At 44.4% G+C, this 16,325-nt stretch overlaps 1 protein-coding gene and 3 pseudogenes across 1 annotated transcript; 3 read left to right on the top strand and 1 right to left on the bottom strand.

Moving 5' to 3' along the window:
- The first annotated feature begins 6,413 nt into the window (after positions 1-6,413).
- LOC129346889 (GSK3-beta interaction protein-like) lies at positions 6,414-6,830 on the top strand. Its single transcript, XM_055004000.1, has one exon. It carries the CDS (start codon positions 6,414-6,416, stop codon positions 6,828-6,830), a length of 417 nt encoding a protein of 138 aa, XP_054859975.1.
- A 642-nt stretch (positions 6,831-7,472) lies between these two features.
- On the top strand, positions 7,473-9,281 carry LOC129346885 (pleckstrin homology domain-containing family A member 1-like; annotated as a pseudogene).
- A 2,856-nt stretch (positions 9,282-12,137) lies between these two features.
- LOC129346884 (protein C10-like) lies at positions 12,138-12,843 on the top strand (annotated as a pseudogene).
- A 431-nt stretch (positions 12,844-13,274) lies between these two features.
- On the bottom strand, positions 13,275-15,717 carry LOC129346881 (NEDD4-like E3 ubiquitin-protein ligase WWP1; annotated as a pseudogene).
- Between the last annotated feature and the right edge of the window lie 608 nt (positions 15,718-16,325).

The raw sequence follows: 16,325 nt of genomic DNA, 5'->3' as shown, positions 1-16,325 counted from the left end.
TGTTACCTGAAAGGGCTCTAAACTACCAGATCCATATTTTAGGCACTTTCATTTATAAAAAAAAAGTTTTGGGTTATTCCTGTTCTTTTCCTGGAATGTTTGATCCCGTTTGCAAGTTAAACCATTTTTTTTCTCTCTTTTTATTTTGAAAAAGGTTTCAATTTTGAGATAATTATGTCTTGACCTTGATTGCACAACTTAAACAAAAAAAAAACCCTTTTGGGTGAGGTTTAAATTAACATTGCTAAATTATACTGTGCCAGATTTGACATTCTGCAACATGGTTGTTGTTGTTTTCCCTCAGGACAGGTTTATACTGTGTGTAATGCTGTTTACATTGTTGGATTTTTTTATTTTAAAGTTTTATTTTTTATTTTAAAGTGGGAGGTGCTACCAGCCTGAGCCATTTGCCTGAGGCATTGAACACTGCTCCATCCATCGTATGAGTGATGGCAGGGAGGGGGGGTTCCCAGGGAGGCCTCTGTCCATGATCAAGATGGTTGCTTTCTTGGAACAATGAGCAAGTGTGTTACTGGCTGACTGCACCAAAAACTGCCCCAGTGCCCCAGCTGTGACCAGGGTTCCAGGGCAGCCCAAAGTCACGCTTCCTGCACCTGTCCCGTTTTCCACCTTAGGGGGCTGCAAGCCACATTCTGAAAAGGCAATTGGGGGGAGCAGTAGTGATGGAGAGCAGCAGGCTGATCCGGTGCATGTGTTGGACATGGTGGCAAAGGTTGAATCAGAGTGCCTGAGACGGCAGAGCAAATGCAAGGTGGGAAGCCTCTCAAGAAACAACAGCTTCTGGCAGAATGCCGGGGGGGGGGTGCTACTGGCAAGCAGAACACCAGCTGCGAATGAAGCTGCCAAGGTGCCTTCTGGAGTTCTTAATCAGGAAGAACAAGGCGGAGATGATGATGGGTGGAGCTCAAAGCATGGCTCTGCAGTAGCAGATGACTTATGGGAAGTTCCACCTGTTGGCCAGTCATCTTCATTTGTGACTGCTCTTGAGGAGAACTCCAATCCTAAACTTGATCTGGCATCTTCAGGGCCATCTGGTAGTTGGTGTGAGACTAAAAAGATCTCAACACCACTTCCCTCTACATATCCAGAAACTGCTCAGGACACCCGTGTTGGTTTTATGCCTAAAGAACCAAGAGCTGTTCCTCATCTGAATTCACATCTAAGGACAAAAGAGTCCTTAAGTATTAGCATCTCTGTCACAAAGACAGATAAAGCATGTAGAAAAGTGCACCCTTCCAACTCAATCTTTGGGGAAGATTCTCTTCCAGGGAGGTTATTCCTACTGTTGTCCAAGCATGAAACTCACCACAAGCACCTCCGTACAGGAGATGCTACCACAGAAGAGCATCAAGGGGATGCTCATGGGAAGGAAGACCCACTGACACACCTTGTATGATAAACAGCATTTTGGGAGACCTTCCAGAATCTCCCACGGAAAGTGTTTTGCAGGGTCTTTACTCTTGCCATTTAAAGAGGCAGAGGTTGCATGACTTTCTGGAGACCAGGTTCAAGATCCAGCAGCTGCTGGAGCCCCAGTGGTATCTGGTCTTCCTACCCCACCACAGCCTCATGAAGATCTTCAGTTTGCTGCCCACCCAGAGTCTAGTGGCCCTCAAATGCACTTGCGGCTATTTCAAATTTATCATTGAGTACTACATCAGGCCGGCAGATTCCCGCTGGGTTCGTGATCCTCGCTACCAGGAGGACCCTTGTAAGCAGAGCAAGAAAAAGTATGTCAAGGGAGATGTCTCTCTCTGTCGCTGGCACCCAAAGCCCTATTGCCAAGCTTTATCATACGGACCTGGCTATTGGATGTATTGCCACCGCTCCCAGAAGAATGTCCCCAGGTACAAACTATGCCTTCATGACCATCACTGGGTCCCTGCCTGCCACAGCTTTAACTGTGCTATTCACAAGAAACCCAGGGAAACAGAAAAGGACTGTTAGCCCATTCTGTGGCTTCTTTGGGAGCCTCAGTCATGCGCGTGAGGAGGATTTCATGACTTATGCTGTTTTACACTGTAAATAGTTTGTGGGTGGTTTTTTCTTTTGTCCCCCTTCCACAGGGCTTTGAAACTGCACATACTTTAAATCACAAGAGCCTTTTAGAGGTAAGAGCTCTCGGCCCACCTGTGTAAATAACGCTCCAGAATCTTCCGTCTTTGAATGTCTCAACAGCTGACTGACCAACACAAATTTCTACAACACAACGATGAGAGTGTTGCAGCTACAGTCCCATGTTTTAAAGTGACTTGTTCATGGAAATATGTATATCCTGTATAATATATACATATTATATATAGAAATATATATTAAAAAGTTTCTGAAAAGAAACTCTAACTAGGTAAAGGTGAATCTTCAATGAGATGGTTTAACTCACAATCCCACAATCCTTCTGGGGGCACGGGACCTCACTGGGGTCATCCCATGGGTGGTCCACCACAAGCATGGGGCCATCCAATGCAAGGTGGTCCCCAGCCATGGGGTCACCCCTCAGGGCCCATGCAAGGGGTACCCTGAGGTAGTTCACTAGGGGTTCACAACAGCCCCCAGGCTCTGAGGTGGAGAGCTTCTGGGGACAGACAGAGCAGGGAATGAGCAGGAGCACAAGTGTCACCTTGCAGATATCCAATGGGTCACACATGTCTTATACATAATAACTTCCAATGTGTCTCTGTGGGTGGTGATTCCACTGGAGCTGCCTGCCAACTGAAACTGCCAACAGACACCCTCTCTAGGAGCCCGGCACAAGCAGCGTAGACGCTGGGTGCGGGCTGGTGGGCACATTCATTTGGGAAAGCATTGTTTTGGGTTTACTAACAGGGATGTCATAGTATTTGGCTGCAGAGTTCTCTTACCTTTTTTGTTTTTTAAGGAAGCAGTACAAAGAGAGGGTGGCTTTTTCAGTGGTAGGGGTGGAATGGTCTTTCTCTTTTCCAGTGAATTTGGACAGCTCCCTGCCTCCTGAAGTTGAGAAAGGAAAGGCTGGTATCACCTTTCCTTTACTGGGCTACTGATGGTGAATAAGCCAAGCCAAGAGCTGCCTGGGCATTCTTGGTTTCCTCTCTGTGTTTATCTGTGCCCTTTCCCCCTTGGTAGGGTTGACCTCTTGCTGAGAAGGGACCAAACAAAAGCGTGCAGCAAGAGTAGGCCAAGAGGACTTTGCCTGCTGAGAGAAGCTGGGGAAGAGAGGAAGAGCACTCTCCACCCCAGTGCATGTTCTCTCTCTTGCACTACCTGGTGAAGTTGCTCAGGCAGGCCTTGGAAAAAGCTGCACTAGTGAAATGCACCTACCTGAAGTCTGTTTCTGGTTCAGCCCCACAGGCCTGGGTTGTGTCATGTGCAGATGCAGGAGGGAAGAGTTGGGTCAGGAAGGCGGTTCTCCTTTCTGACTTCTCATCTTAGTGAAGCATCAGAACAACTTGCAGGACACCCGGAATCCCCCTAGTCTGTCTTTTTTCTGATTTTGCAAAGATGCCTGTGTAATCTGTGAACTGGTGAAGAAGTCTTTTTCAGGTTCTTTGTACATTTGTTTTCCATCCCTTTGTTTCTTGGAATCAAGAGCCCTGGGGGTGCTTCTGTGCCCTGACCCCAGCTTTGCCAACTGAACAATGAACACTGGTTTGGTAGAGATCCAAACTGTGACTATAGTTTTCTGAGACTGAATTTGCTGCATTCCGAACTATACAAACAGTACAGCAAGAAGCGCTTGTGCATCTTCAGAGATGTTTAATTCTTCTTTCTCCAAGAAATATGGACCAAAAACATCCATGTGACTTATAATGAAGGCCGCAGTGCAAACGGGACCAACATCCACTTAAAATTTTCAGCTGAACAACTGCTCCCTCAGCAGCCCTCCAATTGCCACACTGGCAATGGGGAGGCAGCTCAGCTTCCTTTTTCCTTTATTTGTCTTTCTCCAGACCTTCCAAAAGCCAATGCCCCCAAGCCAAGCCCTTGCCGCCCATAAGAACAGCACCTTGACATTAGCTTAGGGGTTACTGGAGTGCTGCTCACCAAGGAAGGCTCAGCTCAGACACAAAAAGTGTGGAGATTTTTGTAATAAGACCATACTGATCACCAAGCCTGAACACATAGGAAATGGCAAGTGTCTGTAAGCAAGGGTATTTTTGATCTTTAATTGCCTACCAAAGAATACGTCTAGGAATACATAAAGGCAGAGATGATTCATACTCAAACTTACAAAGAAGTGTGAAAAAACTTTTCAACCAAGGTACCTGGCTGTCAATCTTTTGAAGTTTTTATATGAAAGCTGGGAGTAGGGAGAGAAAGAAAGAGATATAAAGGAAACAGGCTACAGCTCTCTTTACACACCATAGCTCTGAAAGGCTGCAGCAGCCAAGTCTTACTGACTCCTGCATGTCTGGTTGCACCGGGATTGACTAATGCAAGTTCCTACAAAACAGAAGTGAGATGCACTTCCTACTCGGTGCTAAGAGATCACTGGAAAGGGAAATGCTTAAGCAAAGGATTCAAACTTGGCGGAAGGGAAGTCACCTTTGGTAGCCTGGCTAGAGCATTTTTTTCTGTGTCCTAAAATATTAAATATTCCTGTGTCCTAAAATATTAGAAACAGAAGATGGAATCCCTTTTCAAAGATAAGACAGAATGACTGAGATTAAAGGGGGAGGGGAGCAAATACCTCTTCTTTGTCCCCAGAAAAGATTATTAAACCATCTCATTCAAGAATAGAATATTACATATGAGTTCTTCTAAGAATGAAAGTAGCTTATGTTTCCAATTACTGGCCATTTATTTCTTCTTGTAAATTTTGCAATGCAGGCAGTGACAGAATCAGACTAACCAATAATTGGGGATTCCTTTTGCCAACCATAGAAAGTGTAGAGACAGCTTTTAGTTCTTGTAAGCTACTGGAAGGGCTGAAATACAAGTAATTCACTTTTGAGTAAGTCTTTATAGGAGATATTTTAGTGTTGTTTTTTAATTTGACCGGGCTTCACATTTAGTACAAATCTTTTTTCCAAAACATTTAATAACAGTGCCAGTTCTGAGGAGGTTGTTCCATTAAGCAATACTGAGGGTGAGAGTCTCTGTGGAAGATTGATGGAAATTGGAACAGACCTAGGTATCTCATCAGCTGCCCGCATTGTCACCTAGCTGATCAATTTATTTATGACTCCCCCCTCCTCCCAGGCTACAGCGGCTTTGTTGGCCTTGTGCTTCTGCTGTGGAAAGGGACAGGAGATGGAGCCCCACCAACCCCTTCTGGTTACAATTTTTGGGAAGGGGTACACACTACTTTGTTCCTAATGAAAGCTTTAAGTGGTCAGTGGGTTAGATTCAGTGTAAAATCCCCACTTCCTCTAGAGCAATCGCTTGCACAACCAGAAACACAAGAAAAAGATAGTGATCTCTGATAGCAAATCACACCAAGAATTTGGTACTGTTTAAGAGGGTCTCTCCCGTGAGGCAAATATTAGTGAAAACTTCAAATCATTATGCACACTCATTGTACAAATGGTTTTTAGGTTTACCAACAGTTGGTTCATACTTCATATTGTTAATGGTTATCTCTTTGTTGACCAATCCCACAGTACATTTGCATTTTAGATCCCAACAAAAGATGCAGTTATCCTTTCAATGATGGGATTCCAAAAAGTTTTGCAATAAAGTGATAGAAAATGGATTTTTTCTGAACAGAATAAGAGTAGGCAGTAGCCTATTCAGACTTTAAGGTTCAGTGAGAGAAATTCAAATATTAGGTAACTATTACATTGGCATCTGTGGGACTTTGCCTCCGTTGTGCCCAGATGTAGCATATTGCTCCCTCCAAACAAGTTAATTTTTAAGCAATAAAATTAATTTGACCTATATATCATAAAACTTATCTATATTTTGCAGGCATACAATACCACACACAGTGAAATTGACTTTTGAAATGGATTCTGTTCCTACTCTTTACATTCTAACAGGGCTGTGTTTTGGACTAATGCAGGAGAACTGCAGATAACTTCATAAACACATGACAAAGCTCTACACTTTTGGCAGGAGAAGACTGGCCAGGCAGTTTGTGCCTGCATTTGTTAGGGATGTAAAGAAAATTGTTTTCTTGAACCAAGAGAGTAGAATCAAATAGTATTTGCAAGGTTTCTTGACGTTGCTATATGCAAGACGATACAAATAAGAAGTGAAGAGACCCAGTGTAAAGCTCTCCTCTTGGTAGCTTTCCCCCCTTTAATGCTAGCTAATTGGCCTATGCCACTACTTTGAAGATTAGGACAATGGATGGGGGAGAGGGGAAAAGCACCGTTGAAAGTGAAGGCAGGAGCACTCCCTTTTCCTTCCTCCTCTGCCAGTGTGGCGGCTCAAGGGGGGTTGGAGAGCAGAGGAGGCGAGGAATGGGCTAGGGAATGGAGACTAACGATACTCGTATGGAATTCACCAATAACAAAGGTGTGGAAGACGATTCTGAGTTCAGGGATTTTGAAGGAACAGATGTGAAGGACATGCGGCTAGAAGCAAAAGCGGTGGTGAATGCGTTGTTTGCTGTAAGCATCATGTTTGCCTCTAAAAGCCTTCCATGTGCTGAGGATGTGGCATACAGCAATGTGGGAAACAGGGAAAGGAACAGATATTGCCTCAAGCTCACAGAAGCCAGATTTAGGGTGGCTGGTTGTGCTTTCAACCAGGTGGATGATAGTGTACAGAATTCATACCATGGGACTGTCTACTCTTTGTTGGAATCTGTTAGCCCAGTGTATAGAGAAGCTTTGGGAAATGCTCTGCTTCAAAGAGTAGAAGCTGTGAAGAGGGATGGGCAGTCATGATTGAGTCTGCAATCAAAAATGAGCTTGTATTACTTGCTTTCAAAATTCCTTCCTTGCTTCAAGATTTGCAATGGCACCAATTTGTTGACTACATAATTGCTCCTATTGTTCTGAGTAAATTCCCCAGTTGTTTAACATAAGGTGGTTAAATATACAGTTTCTGGCCTGGGTTAACTTTTCTTCAGATTATCTGGAAAATGATTGAGTGTTCTATAGTTTTGGTGTTTTTGTAAAGTGGTATTAACTCAAAGTTTAATTTAAACAATTCTGTAAGTGGGATCCAGTTCTTAAGAACATAATACCTATTTAAGATTTGTACAATTATATGTAACTGCATTTAGAAACTCTATTTTTTCTTTTTTCAGAACTAACAATTAGTTATTTGTTGTAGCTAAACTTCATAAAATAGAAAAGTTTGTTCACCTCAGTTTTTGGTGCTGTGTATAGGCCTAGAAATGTTCAAGTTCATTCGCTAGAGAAAGATTACTGTAAATTTAAATAATCAATTTAAGATTTACTTATGAGCATTCCATAACATGTTATGTCTAGAACTTGTGACTGAACAACTAGATGCATTATTTGTTGTGCCCTGTAGCATTTAGTGAGCTTCAAATACTAAACAAAGGATGAACTGTTGGCATAATGAATGTGTTCATCAACAAATGCAAATTAGATAAGCACAGAGATGAGGAAGTAAAAGGCTACATTCTTCATACAGAAGGAAATGCCAAAGATGGCCTCACATTTATCCTGCTTCCCAGACTGCTCTTCTGTGGAAAATGGTGTACTTCTCTAGTCTTCAGGAACAAGGACTCCCAAAGTGGAATTGCCAAGATGGCCTCCCAAGATGGCAGCTGGGCTGAAATTTGCATGGGGGAGGTGTTAAATTCTTATGGTGTTTCTAAGGGCCACTAGTTTTTCAAGGGGGGCTGCTCAGTCTAGTGGCAATAGTTCTAAAATGAAGAGTCTTGATTTGCTGTTCTTTGACCTTGAGGTGATGTTTGGAGAATTTGTTTGGGGTAATGACCCTTTAAAATCTGTCTTCCATCCTTGGTGGGTGAAGGGAGAACCATTGCCCACGACCTGCTAACTTCCCAAAATGGGGAGATTTAATTGAAACAAGATCTGCTCCCTTGTCTGTCCGGGTGGGGAGGGGAGGTGTCCAGTCCACTTGGAATGCAGCCCCCCATGGCCTGATTGCTAAAGAGGGGTTAATAGTGGCAGGATGCAGCACTTGGCAATGTGGCTTGAGTGAAAGTGGGACTTTCAGGTGATGATGTCATATCTGTGCCAAGCTGTGTGCTGCCATCACAACCTCTGCACAATGATATGGAAATGAAAGGCTTTCATGGGGAAACTGGCCACTGTGAAATGGAATAAATCATTGTGGTGATGTAACCGTATGACAATTAGAAAACTGCTCTGTCGGAGGAGGGGGAAGGGCAGCTCCAGTGCTGAGAGGAAAAGAGGGCGGGGTGGACGAGGGGAGTGGTGAAGCGATGGCTGGTCCAGCTTCACAGTCACTTTGCTCTCAGGGGCTCCCACGCAGGAATTTGCTCGGATTTGATGTAATGTTTAGGTTCAGAAACGCCTTATGTGGATCATCAAAATCGCATTTGTGGTTTTCTAGATATTGAAGAAAATAAGAAGAGTGGGAAGTTTCTGCAGAGATATTTTAAACTAGACACAAAGAAGAAAGCTTGGTGTGGTGCGTGGATAATCCACAGAACCTTCCCTCTGGATCTCCCCCTGTTGGAGCCATTAAACTTACCTACATTTCAAAGGTCAGTGATGCAACTGAGCGAAGGCCAAAGGCAGAATTCTGCTTTGTCATGAATGCAGGAATGAGGAAATACTTTCCACAAGCCAATGATCAACAAGACTTAGTTGAATGGGTAAATGTCCTAAACAAAGCTACCAAAATCACAGTACCAAAGCAGGCTGATTCATTGTCTCAGACTGATAATTCAAATCGTCAAGCTGGAAATGTGGGGATAAAGAAGCAGATGTCTTACAGAATGGACATTGTTGGTGTTCCTATAAAAACCCCTACTCAGAAAGAAGATGTAAATGATTATGGTGAGGGTGATAAAAACTACTTGAAACAGTGCCAAAGCTGCCCTTACTATTCTGCTAAGCACCCCCCACATAATGTTGTGATCAAAGCTGGCTATTATGTTAAACAAGGAGCAGTGATGAAGAACTGGAAAAGAAGATACTTTCAGTTGGATGAGAATACAATTGGCTATTTTAAATCAGAACTGGATAAGGAGCCTCTTCGGATTATACCACTGAAAGAGGTTCATAAATTCCAGGAATGTAAACAAAGTGATATAATGATGAGAGACAATCTATCTGAAATTGTAACAACTTCTCAGACCTTTTATGTACAGGCTGACAGTCCAGAGGACATGCACAGCTGGATTAAAGCAATCTCTGGTGCAATCGTAGCACAGCGGGGACCTGGAAGATGAGCCGCTTCTGAGCATTCCATCAGTGCATCAGAATCCAACTGGCCTGCAAAAACTGCAGCAGCCACCTCAACTTCCGCAGCCATTCACAACCCCACTTTGGTCTCAACCATTAACACCAAGCCCTTTGTCTTGGAGAAGCGAAGATTTCAAGAATCTTTTACCAAGGCCAAGCCAGGGAGCTCCAAGATCCAGGCTGTCCCTTCAAGAGACCCAGTTTCCAAAGTAACTGCACAGGGTCTATGACCTCAGAATAAAAATGGCGTTCAGGAACAGGATCCTGGCCTGGTGGATCTAGATGATGCGAGCCTTCCAGTCAGTTATGTGTAATAATAGGAAGAGTTTGGAGAATGATCCATTTGTTTTGGTCCTTGAATTTCTTTGCTCAGACTTCTAGCCAAAGAAGACTGCGGGATGAAAGAACAAAGAGTGGAATGTTGGAATTTGTGTGAGGTCAGATATTGCCCATCTATCTGTCTATCCATCTGGCCTGTAAGGTATAGAATTCTGTTTTCCCCTTGGGCCTGGTGGTTGTTGCAAAGAGAAGATTCTGCTATTGGCAACCCCCAGCTGTGGCAGCCTGGCCTCGTCCCACCTTGCGACCCTCAACTGAACAAGCAACGGCTGCTGCTGTCACTTGGAATGCTGCTGCCCCGTAACCACATGGCATCAGGATTCTCTGGAGAGGGTGGAAGAGTCAGTGTTTGGCTTTTATCATAAACACTCGGGATAAGACAAGCAAATTGACTGCAACACTGCAGCAGATGGGGTGGGGTCTGCAGCCTGGCAGAGAGACTTTGGTTCAGTGGCCGCCTGTGAACACTAAAGAACTCCTCAAGGTTTCTCTAGGCCACCTTCGTGGCAGGTTTTCCCTACAAATGTGTGTGCAGCTTGCCATCTGAGGCCTGTGTGGAATGGGGAGGAGGGTGCGCAACTGGCTAATTGGGGTGAGGAGGCATGTGGGTCTGCAAGCCCCATCAAGACATTCAGGCTGACAGTGGTTGAGAACGTCAATTGACCCCCAAGCACAAAGAGATGTTTGGGCCTGCTCTAAGAAGGATTTTTGTTCAGGGCATTTTTGGATTAATCAAGAACTACAGTTGCCACCAATGGGTAGGTGAAGAGAACAGTGCAATGTCCAGCCCCTTTCACTTGTGTGAATTCAATGTTTGCTGAAATCTGAATGGACTGTGGTCTCTGCAGTGGCCTTCAGCCAGCAAGCCCCACCACTCATTTCCATGGGGCTTCTGGGAAGGGGATGCTACTGCAGCAGCCCACTGGGGTGTGGGCAAGGGAGAGGGTTGCACTTTGTGGCATGAAAGAGGGGTCCTTGGGGAAAAGCTGAGGAAGCCCTCTCTGCTGAATCAAGATGTCCTTTCAGTTATTTGTGTTTGTGCTGTTTGGCTAATTCCATACAAAACTGCAATGGAATAAAGCAACTGTTTGCCTTCCTGGCTCCCAGGTGACAGGAGGCCAGCTTCAGCACCCCTTTGAGCGTACCTTTCTGGTAGGGTAGGGTCAAGGGGGGCCATCAGGCTACATGGGCAGAGAAAGGTCTCTGGACTCACTTGGTTTTGGAATTCCCTCCCCGCAGTGCTTGATTATTTTCAAGATACTGCTGCCCCGCTTGCTCCTTCCTCATCAAGCAAGAAGTATGTTGCTCATGGTTTTTCGGGGGTAGGGGGTCAGAGATCTCAAGCAATACTGTCTGTTTTTGTTAGTCTGTGGAAAGACAAATTCTTTGACCTGAAAAGCATTCCAGGCAGGATGGGAATGTTTGTAACAAGAAAGCCTGAAAGTGGTTCAGCAGTATCCACACATGCACACACGCACACACTACCCAACTCCAACTGGTGGCTGGTGGCCTTTCTCTTCCAATGTGGTTGGGGCCACAGTTTTGTGAATGATACCGAGCAAGTCGTAATAGGTGTCTCAACCTCTTTCCAACCAGCTGTGAACAAGTTTGGCCAAAACCAGAATTTCTTTTTGGTCTGCAGATAGGTCTGGGGGACTTGGTGGCCACCTGCTGGTCATTTGGGAGCTGCCGCAGTGATTGGTGGAGGGATATATGGGAGGCTGGGCTCAGTGTGAATGTTCTCTGAGTCTGCCAATTAGAAGGTTGGTCTTTTTAGTCAGACTACCTTGAGACAGTTGGGGAAGTACAATAGTGGGTGTGGAGTGGCAGAGATTTTGAAACCCTGGGGATTTGGCAGTTCACACAAACTCTTCTCTGACTTTGTCTTACCACAAACCCAAAGCCATGCACTGATTTAAATAAAACACACCAACTTTTATTTAGCTGTCAATAGGGGTTTTTTTTTTTAAATTTGACTTTGTCATTTTTTTTTAAAGGAAATACTCCCACCATTACAGGAAAAAAAGAGATTTTTTTTGCAAGCTCATGGGATACTTGTTCTGCCATTGCTACGAGGAGGAGCTTTTGCGAAGCCAACACCCCCCCCCCCAAGCTGGAGGGTGTGGTGAGCCAACAGGGATCTACAAAGCTGCAAAAAGCTACAGGCCTCTGTTTGGGGCTTCAGGCCATAAGAAACCAGACCCTGTCCAGCTGTGAGGACCAAGCTCTACATTCAAGAGTTCATCTAGCAGGCAGAGACAGGACTCGGGCTCACTGCTTTGGGGGCTTCTGGGTGACGCTGCAGAATGTGGTTTAAGTTCATCTTTTTTAAAAACATTCCATTATAAAATAAAGGCACTTGTTTCCTCCTCTGACAGGAGCGGGAAATGTCGCCAGGAGGTGGAAGAGAGACAGAAGGAACTGGACAATAGTTGACGAGAGGCGATTTTTGGGGATGGCCCCATACTGGGGGGGGGGGTGATGTTACAGAGGCAGAAAGAAGGAAACATTGAGCACGCTTGGCTGGCCATCCTCGTCTTGTGGTACAGAAGGGAAAAGAGAAGAGTCTGAATTTGGACCAGAGCTGGCCTCAGCTTGTCCAACTAGAAAGAAATAAGTCATACTTCGGATTCTGTTGGGAATGCAGCCAAAAACGTGCAGGCGGCAAATGACCCAGCAAAGGGTCTGACTTGCTTTTTGCAGTTGGTGGTGCTGCTAATTGAGAGTTCTCAGTTTGGTTTTGCTTTTGGTTTTATTTTTTTAACTGTTGAGCGGCCTGTCTCCCTCACATCCAGCCTCCAGTGGCCCGTGGCTTCTTCCCAGGCCCAGCCGGTCTTCTTGAACGCGGAGCAAGTGAAAGTGGTCCTGGCAGAAGTGATCAAGGTGTTTGGAGTACCGGAAAATGTCCAGTGCCTGGACAAAGCGAGGGAGAACATTGGCAATGACATGGGCAAGATGTTACAGTTCCTGGCTGCCCGTGGCCACTCGGATCCAGCAGGATGTGATCAAAGCTTACGGCTTCAGTAACGATGGGATGGGAGTCCTTGAGTTTGCCTGCTTGATAAAATCTTGTGAATCTCAGGACCTGGAGATTGCCAGCATGCCCGGGAGGCTGAAATCCATGTTTCTCCCTCCAATGACGCTGCCCCCACATGGAGCTGGAAATGGGGGCCTGGCAGCATCCTGAAGCCCTCAGCCATCTCTCTGGCCCCTGTCAGTGTCCTGGCAAGCACGTTAGTTGCCTGGATTCTGGGACATTTGATTTTTTTGATTTCCATATACTCTCTTGGACTCTGCCCTTTCTGTGACTTCCTTTTGTGCAGGACAAAGTTTCGGTGTAAATATTTTTTTTTGTCATTTTTTCTGAATGAGTCTGTGTCAAAGTTCACCGCAGTGGGGACCCATTTTAGGGGCAAATAAGATGGAAGTGTTGCTTCATTCTATGTAAACTCATCCTGGAACCCTAATAAGTGCTGAGACTTTATATACATGCACATGGATGGATATATATATATATATATAAAAATGTAATGTATATATATAAAAAAGACTGGGCAGTTGGGCAAAGAGCAGAGAGAGGACCACAGAGTTCTCTGGGCTGGGAATGGTGTCTTGCAATTAGGTCAGAGGGTTCAGGACTGGATAGAGGGGATGAGGGATAGTGGGGGAAGAAGCCGGAGCTGGGGTATCTGGAGGGGGGAGTGTACTGGAATGGAAAGGAAGTGGAAGCAGCAGGGAGCAGGAGAGGGAGAACTCCCAGCTTTTTGGGGAAAGGAGGATATAGCCCCAGATGCATTAACACAGGTGAAGCAAGAACAAGGACTTTTCCATTGTTGGGGGTGGGTGGGGACAGGGCATGGTGTCGTGGTTGTACTGGCTGCTCAACAGATTCCCTGAATCTCTTCCTTGGGGTGGGAATATCTCAATCCGATGGACAGCTCCCAAAGTCATCACCTTCCACAAATTCACTTCAGCAAGCGATGTCTGGAGTTATGGCATTGTGATGTGGGAAGTGACGTCCTTTTGAGAGAGGCCATACTGGGACATGACCAATCAGGATGTGAGTGACACTTTCAGGTCCTTGAAGGGGGTCCTCAACCTGAGGCCACCCACCAGATCTCTCGGATGGGGTCTCTGCCTATTTTCCTCCCACCCTCATGATGGCCTGTGCTGCTCTGAGGCTGCAAGTTCTTCTTTTCTTTGCTGCTACACTGATGTAGCAGAAAGGGTTATCAACTATTACAGTTCTTTAAAATTAAGCTGACAGAATATCATATTCCATCATTTCAAAAAGCCAGCAGCATTTTCTACATAGTGAGGAAACGTTTGGCCTAAGGCTTTAAAACCTTTATAACAGCCCTGCAATAGAAATAATCTTGGAGATGTTGCATAAGTGAGAACACAGAGCAGTCTGAACATATTCTGTATAAAGCCAAGCACCTCCTGACTCTTCTGAATGGCTGCGATGCAAATTTAAAGCTCTATAAAACTAGAGCTCATTAATGTGTATTTCTTTATACACATTTTAAATAAAGTCTTTTTCTGCTTCAATTTTATTCTGGCCAGTCTCTGAGGGGGAAATAAATAAAGTGGAGAAGGTTATTTTTTAAAAATAAGTAATTTAAGTTTTTTGTTGTAAAGAATGCAGGAACTGGGGTGATTATTGGATAGCTGCTCTAGTGTGGCGGTGACGTGGGCTACAAAAAAAGAGATACAAGTGGCCGCTGTTGGTGACTTGTGTGCTCTCAATGGAGGATCGGTGATCTGCTAATGGCTTTCTCTGGAGTTACCTTACTGAGTGGGAAAGTACCATTTTGACTTGAAAAGAGTGTGAGTGACAAAATTGAATGTTTAAGCATTCCACTTAATTTTCTACTGCCAGGAGGATTGGTGGCCCAGTCTGCTGCAAACTTTGTCTCCTAAACACCACAGAAGATGACAGAAGTCGTTCCAGGATTGTACCTTAGTTTTCCTGTCCCTTGTTAGTCAGTTTAGCAGGGTTGTGTTTCACATCTAACCATTTTAATGTGTTTTACATCTACAGAACACAATAATAATGCTAACTTTATGAAGTGTGCCAAAAACAATGCACTTTTAGGTAGTGGCTATCTCTCCAAAGGTAGCACTTTTTTTCATCTGCTTAAACATTTCAGGCACTTTTCACCAACAGTCATCTCTTTTTCTAACCATGGAAGCAAAATCTTCGGGCCAGGCAGTGATGCTGCTAAGATCCAGTATTTTGTTGTAGGTAAAACTAATTACAGTACCAAGGAAAGACAGGTACAATCATTTCTGCTCAGACAAGATTTCAATTTGTTGAAAAACAGTCTGTTCTGCTCTGGCAGAAATAAATAGCAAAGAAGAACTGTTCATTAAACACCCATATGTGGAAAACCAAAAAATAAAAAAAATAAATTACATTCTTCAATGTTGTTGTCCCTTATCCAAATTAGGGAATTATAAAATTCAGTATCAATAGATTCCAAATCCTTTATTGTGAGTTTCTTATTTAGCATGCACTTGTAGAATGGCTGGGAAAAAACAGCGTCTATGAATTTGCCATGAAACAATGCCATGGCAATAAACCATCCAATGAAACAGAAATATGAAAGATGATCAGGATTGATTGTTGATGCTGGATTTATCTGTAGGCTGTAGTTGCTCTTTCCAGCATATTCAAACAGGCAGTACATAGGGTTCAATACTTCATGGGAAAGCAAGAAGAGCCATTCTCTGGCTAAACCACCATAATCCAATCCTTCTTCTCCTCTGAATATCACATACAATCATCTCCTTAAGTCATAGGGTTTGAAGGCCATGATCTGTTGGAAGGAACTTTCAAACAGCATGTCTGGAAACATTGATCTTCACATGGCTGGGAAGAGCATTTGACTGACACAGGTAACAGAAATGAGCTAGCTTCCATCTACAACTGCGTTCGTATGCAATTTGTGGCCCTTTATTTACAGTGGATTTACTAATACCTCTGAAAGCAGCACATCTACAATGGCCCCTAATGTTTCTGCTGGAACTGAAACTGTTGCTCCCACAGACCTTGCATCTTCAAGTCAGAGAAACAACACCGTTACAGAAGCAGCCAAACCAAGGGAGTCTTCAAATGTATCTGGGGAAGCTGTAAGGCAACAGCCTGCTATCAACAGCATAGAACCTTTGCCTCCAGGATGGGAACAGAGGAAGGATCCTCATGGTAGAACCTATTACGTTGATCACAATACAAGAACTACAACTTGGGAATGGCCACAGCATTTGCCACCAGGGTGGGAAAGGAGGGTTGATGATCGTGGAAGAGTTTACTATGGCAGTCTCAGCGCAATCAACTTCAGGGAGCTATGCAACAGTTTAACCAGCGATACCTCTATTTGGCCTCAATGTAGAGTGCAGAAAATGAACCTCTTGGTCCTTTACCACCAGGCTGGGAAAGGAAAGTAGATTCAAATGATAGAGTATATATTGTGAATCACAACACAGAAACAACACAGTGGGAAGACACCGGGCACAAGGCTTACAAAATGAGGACCCCCTTCCTGAAGGCTGGGAAACTCATAACACATGGCCAACTACCTCCAATGATCCTCGTACTGGTAACTCCAAACCAAAACTATATATGATGGTCCCTTTGCTTCAAGGAACCTGTCTGAATGCATGAAC

This window comes from Eublepharis macularius, unplaced genomic scaffold, assembly GCF_028583425.1.
Source record: "Eublepharis macularius isolate TG4126 unplaced genomic scaffold, MPM_Emac_v1.0 Eublepharis_30, whole genome shotgun sequence".
NCBI classification, from domain to species: Eukaryota; Metazoa; Chordata; class Lepidosauria; order Squamata; family Eublepharidae; genus Eublepharis; species Eublepharis macularius.
This window is presented reverse-complemented; position numbering and strand designations above follow the sequence as displayed.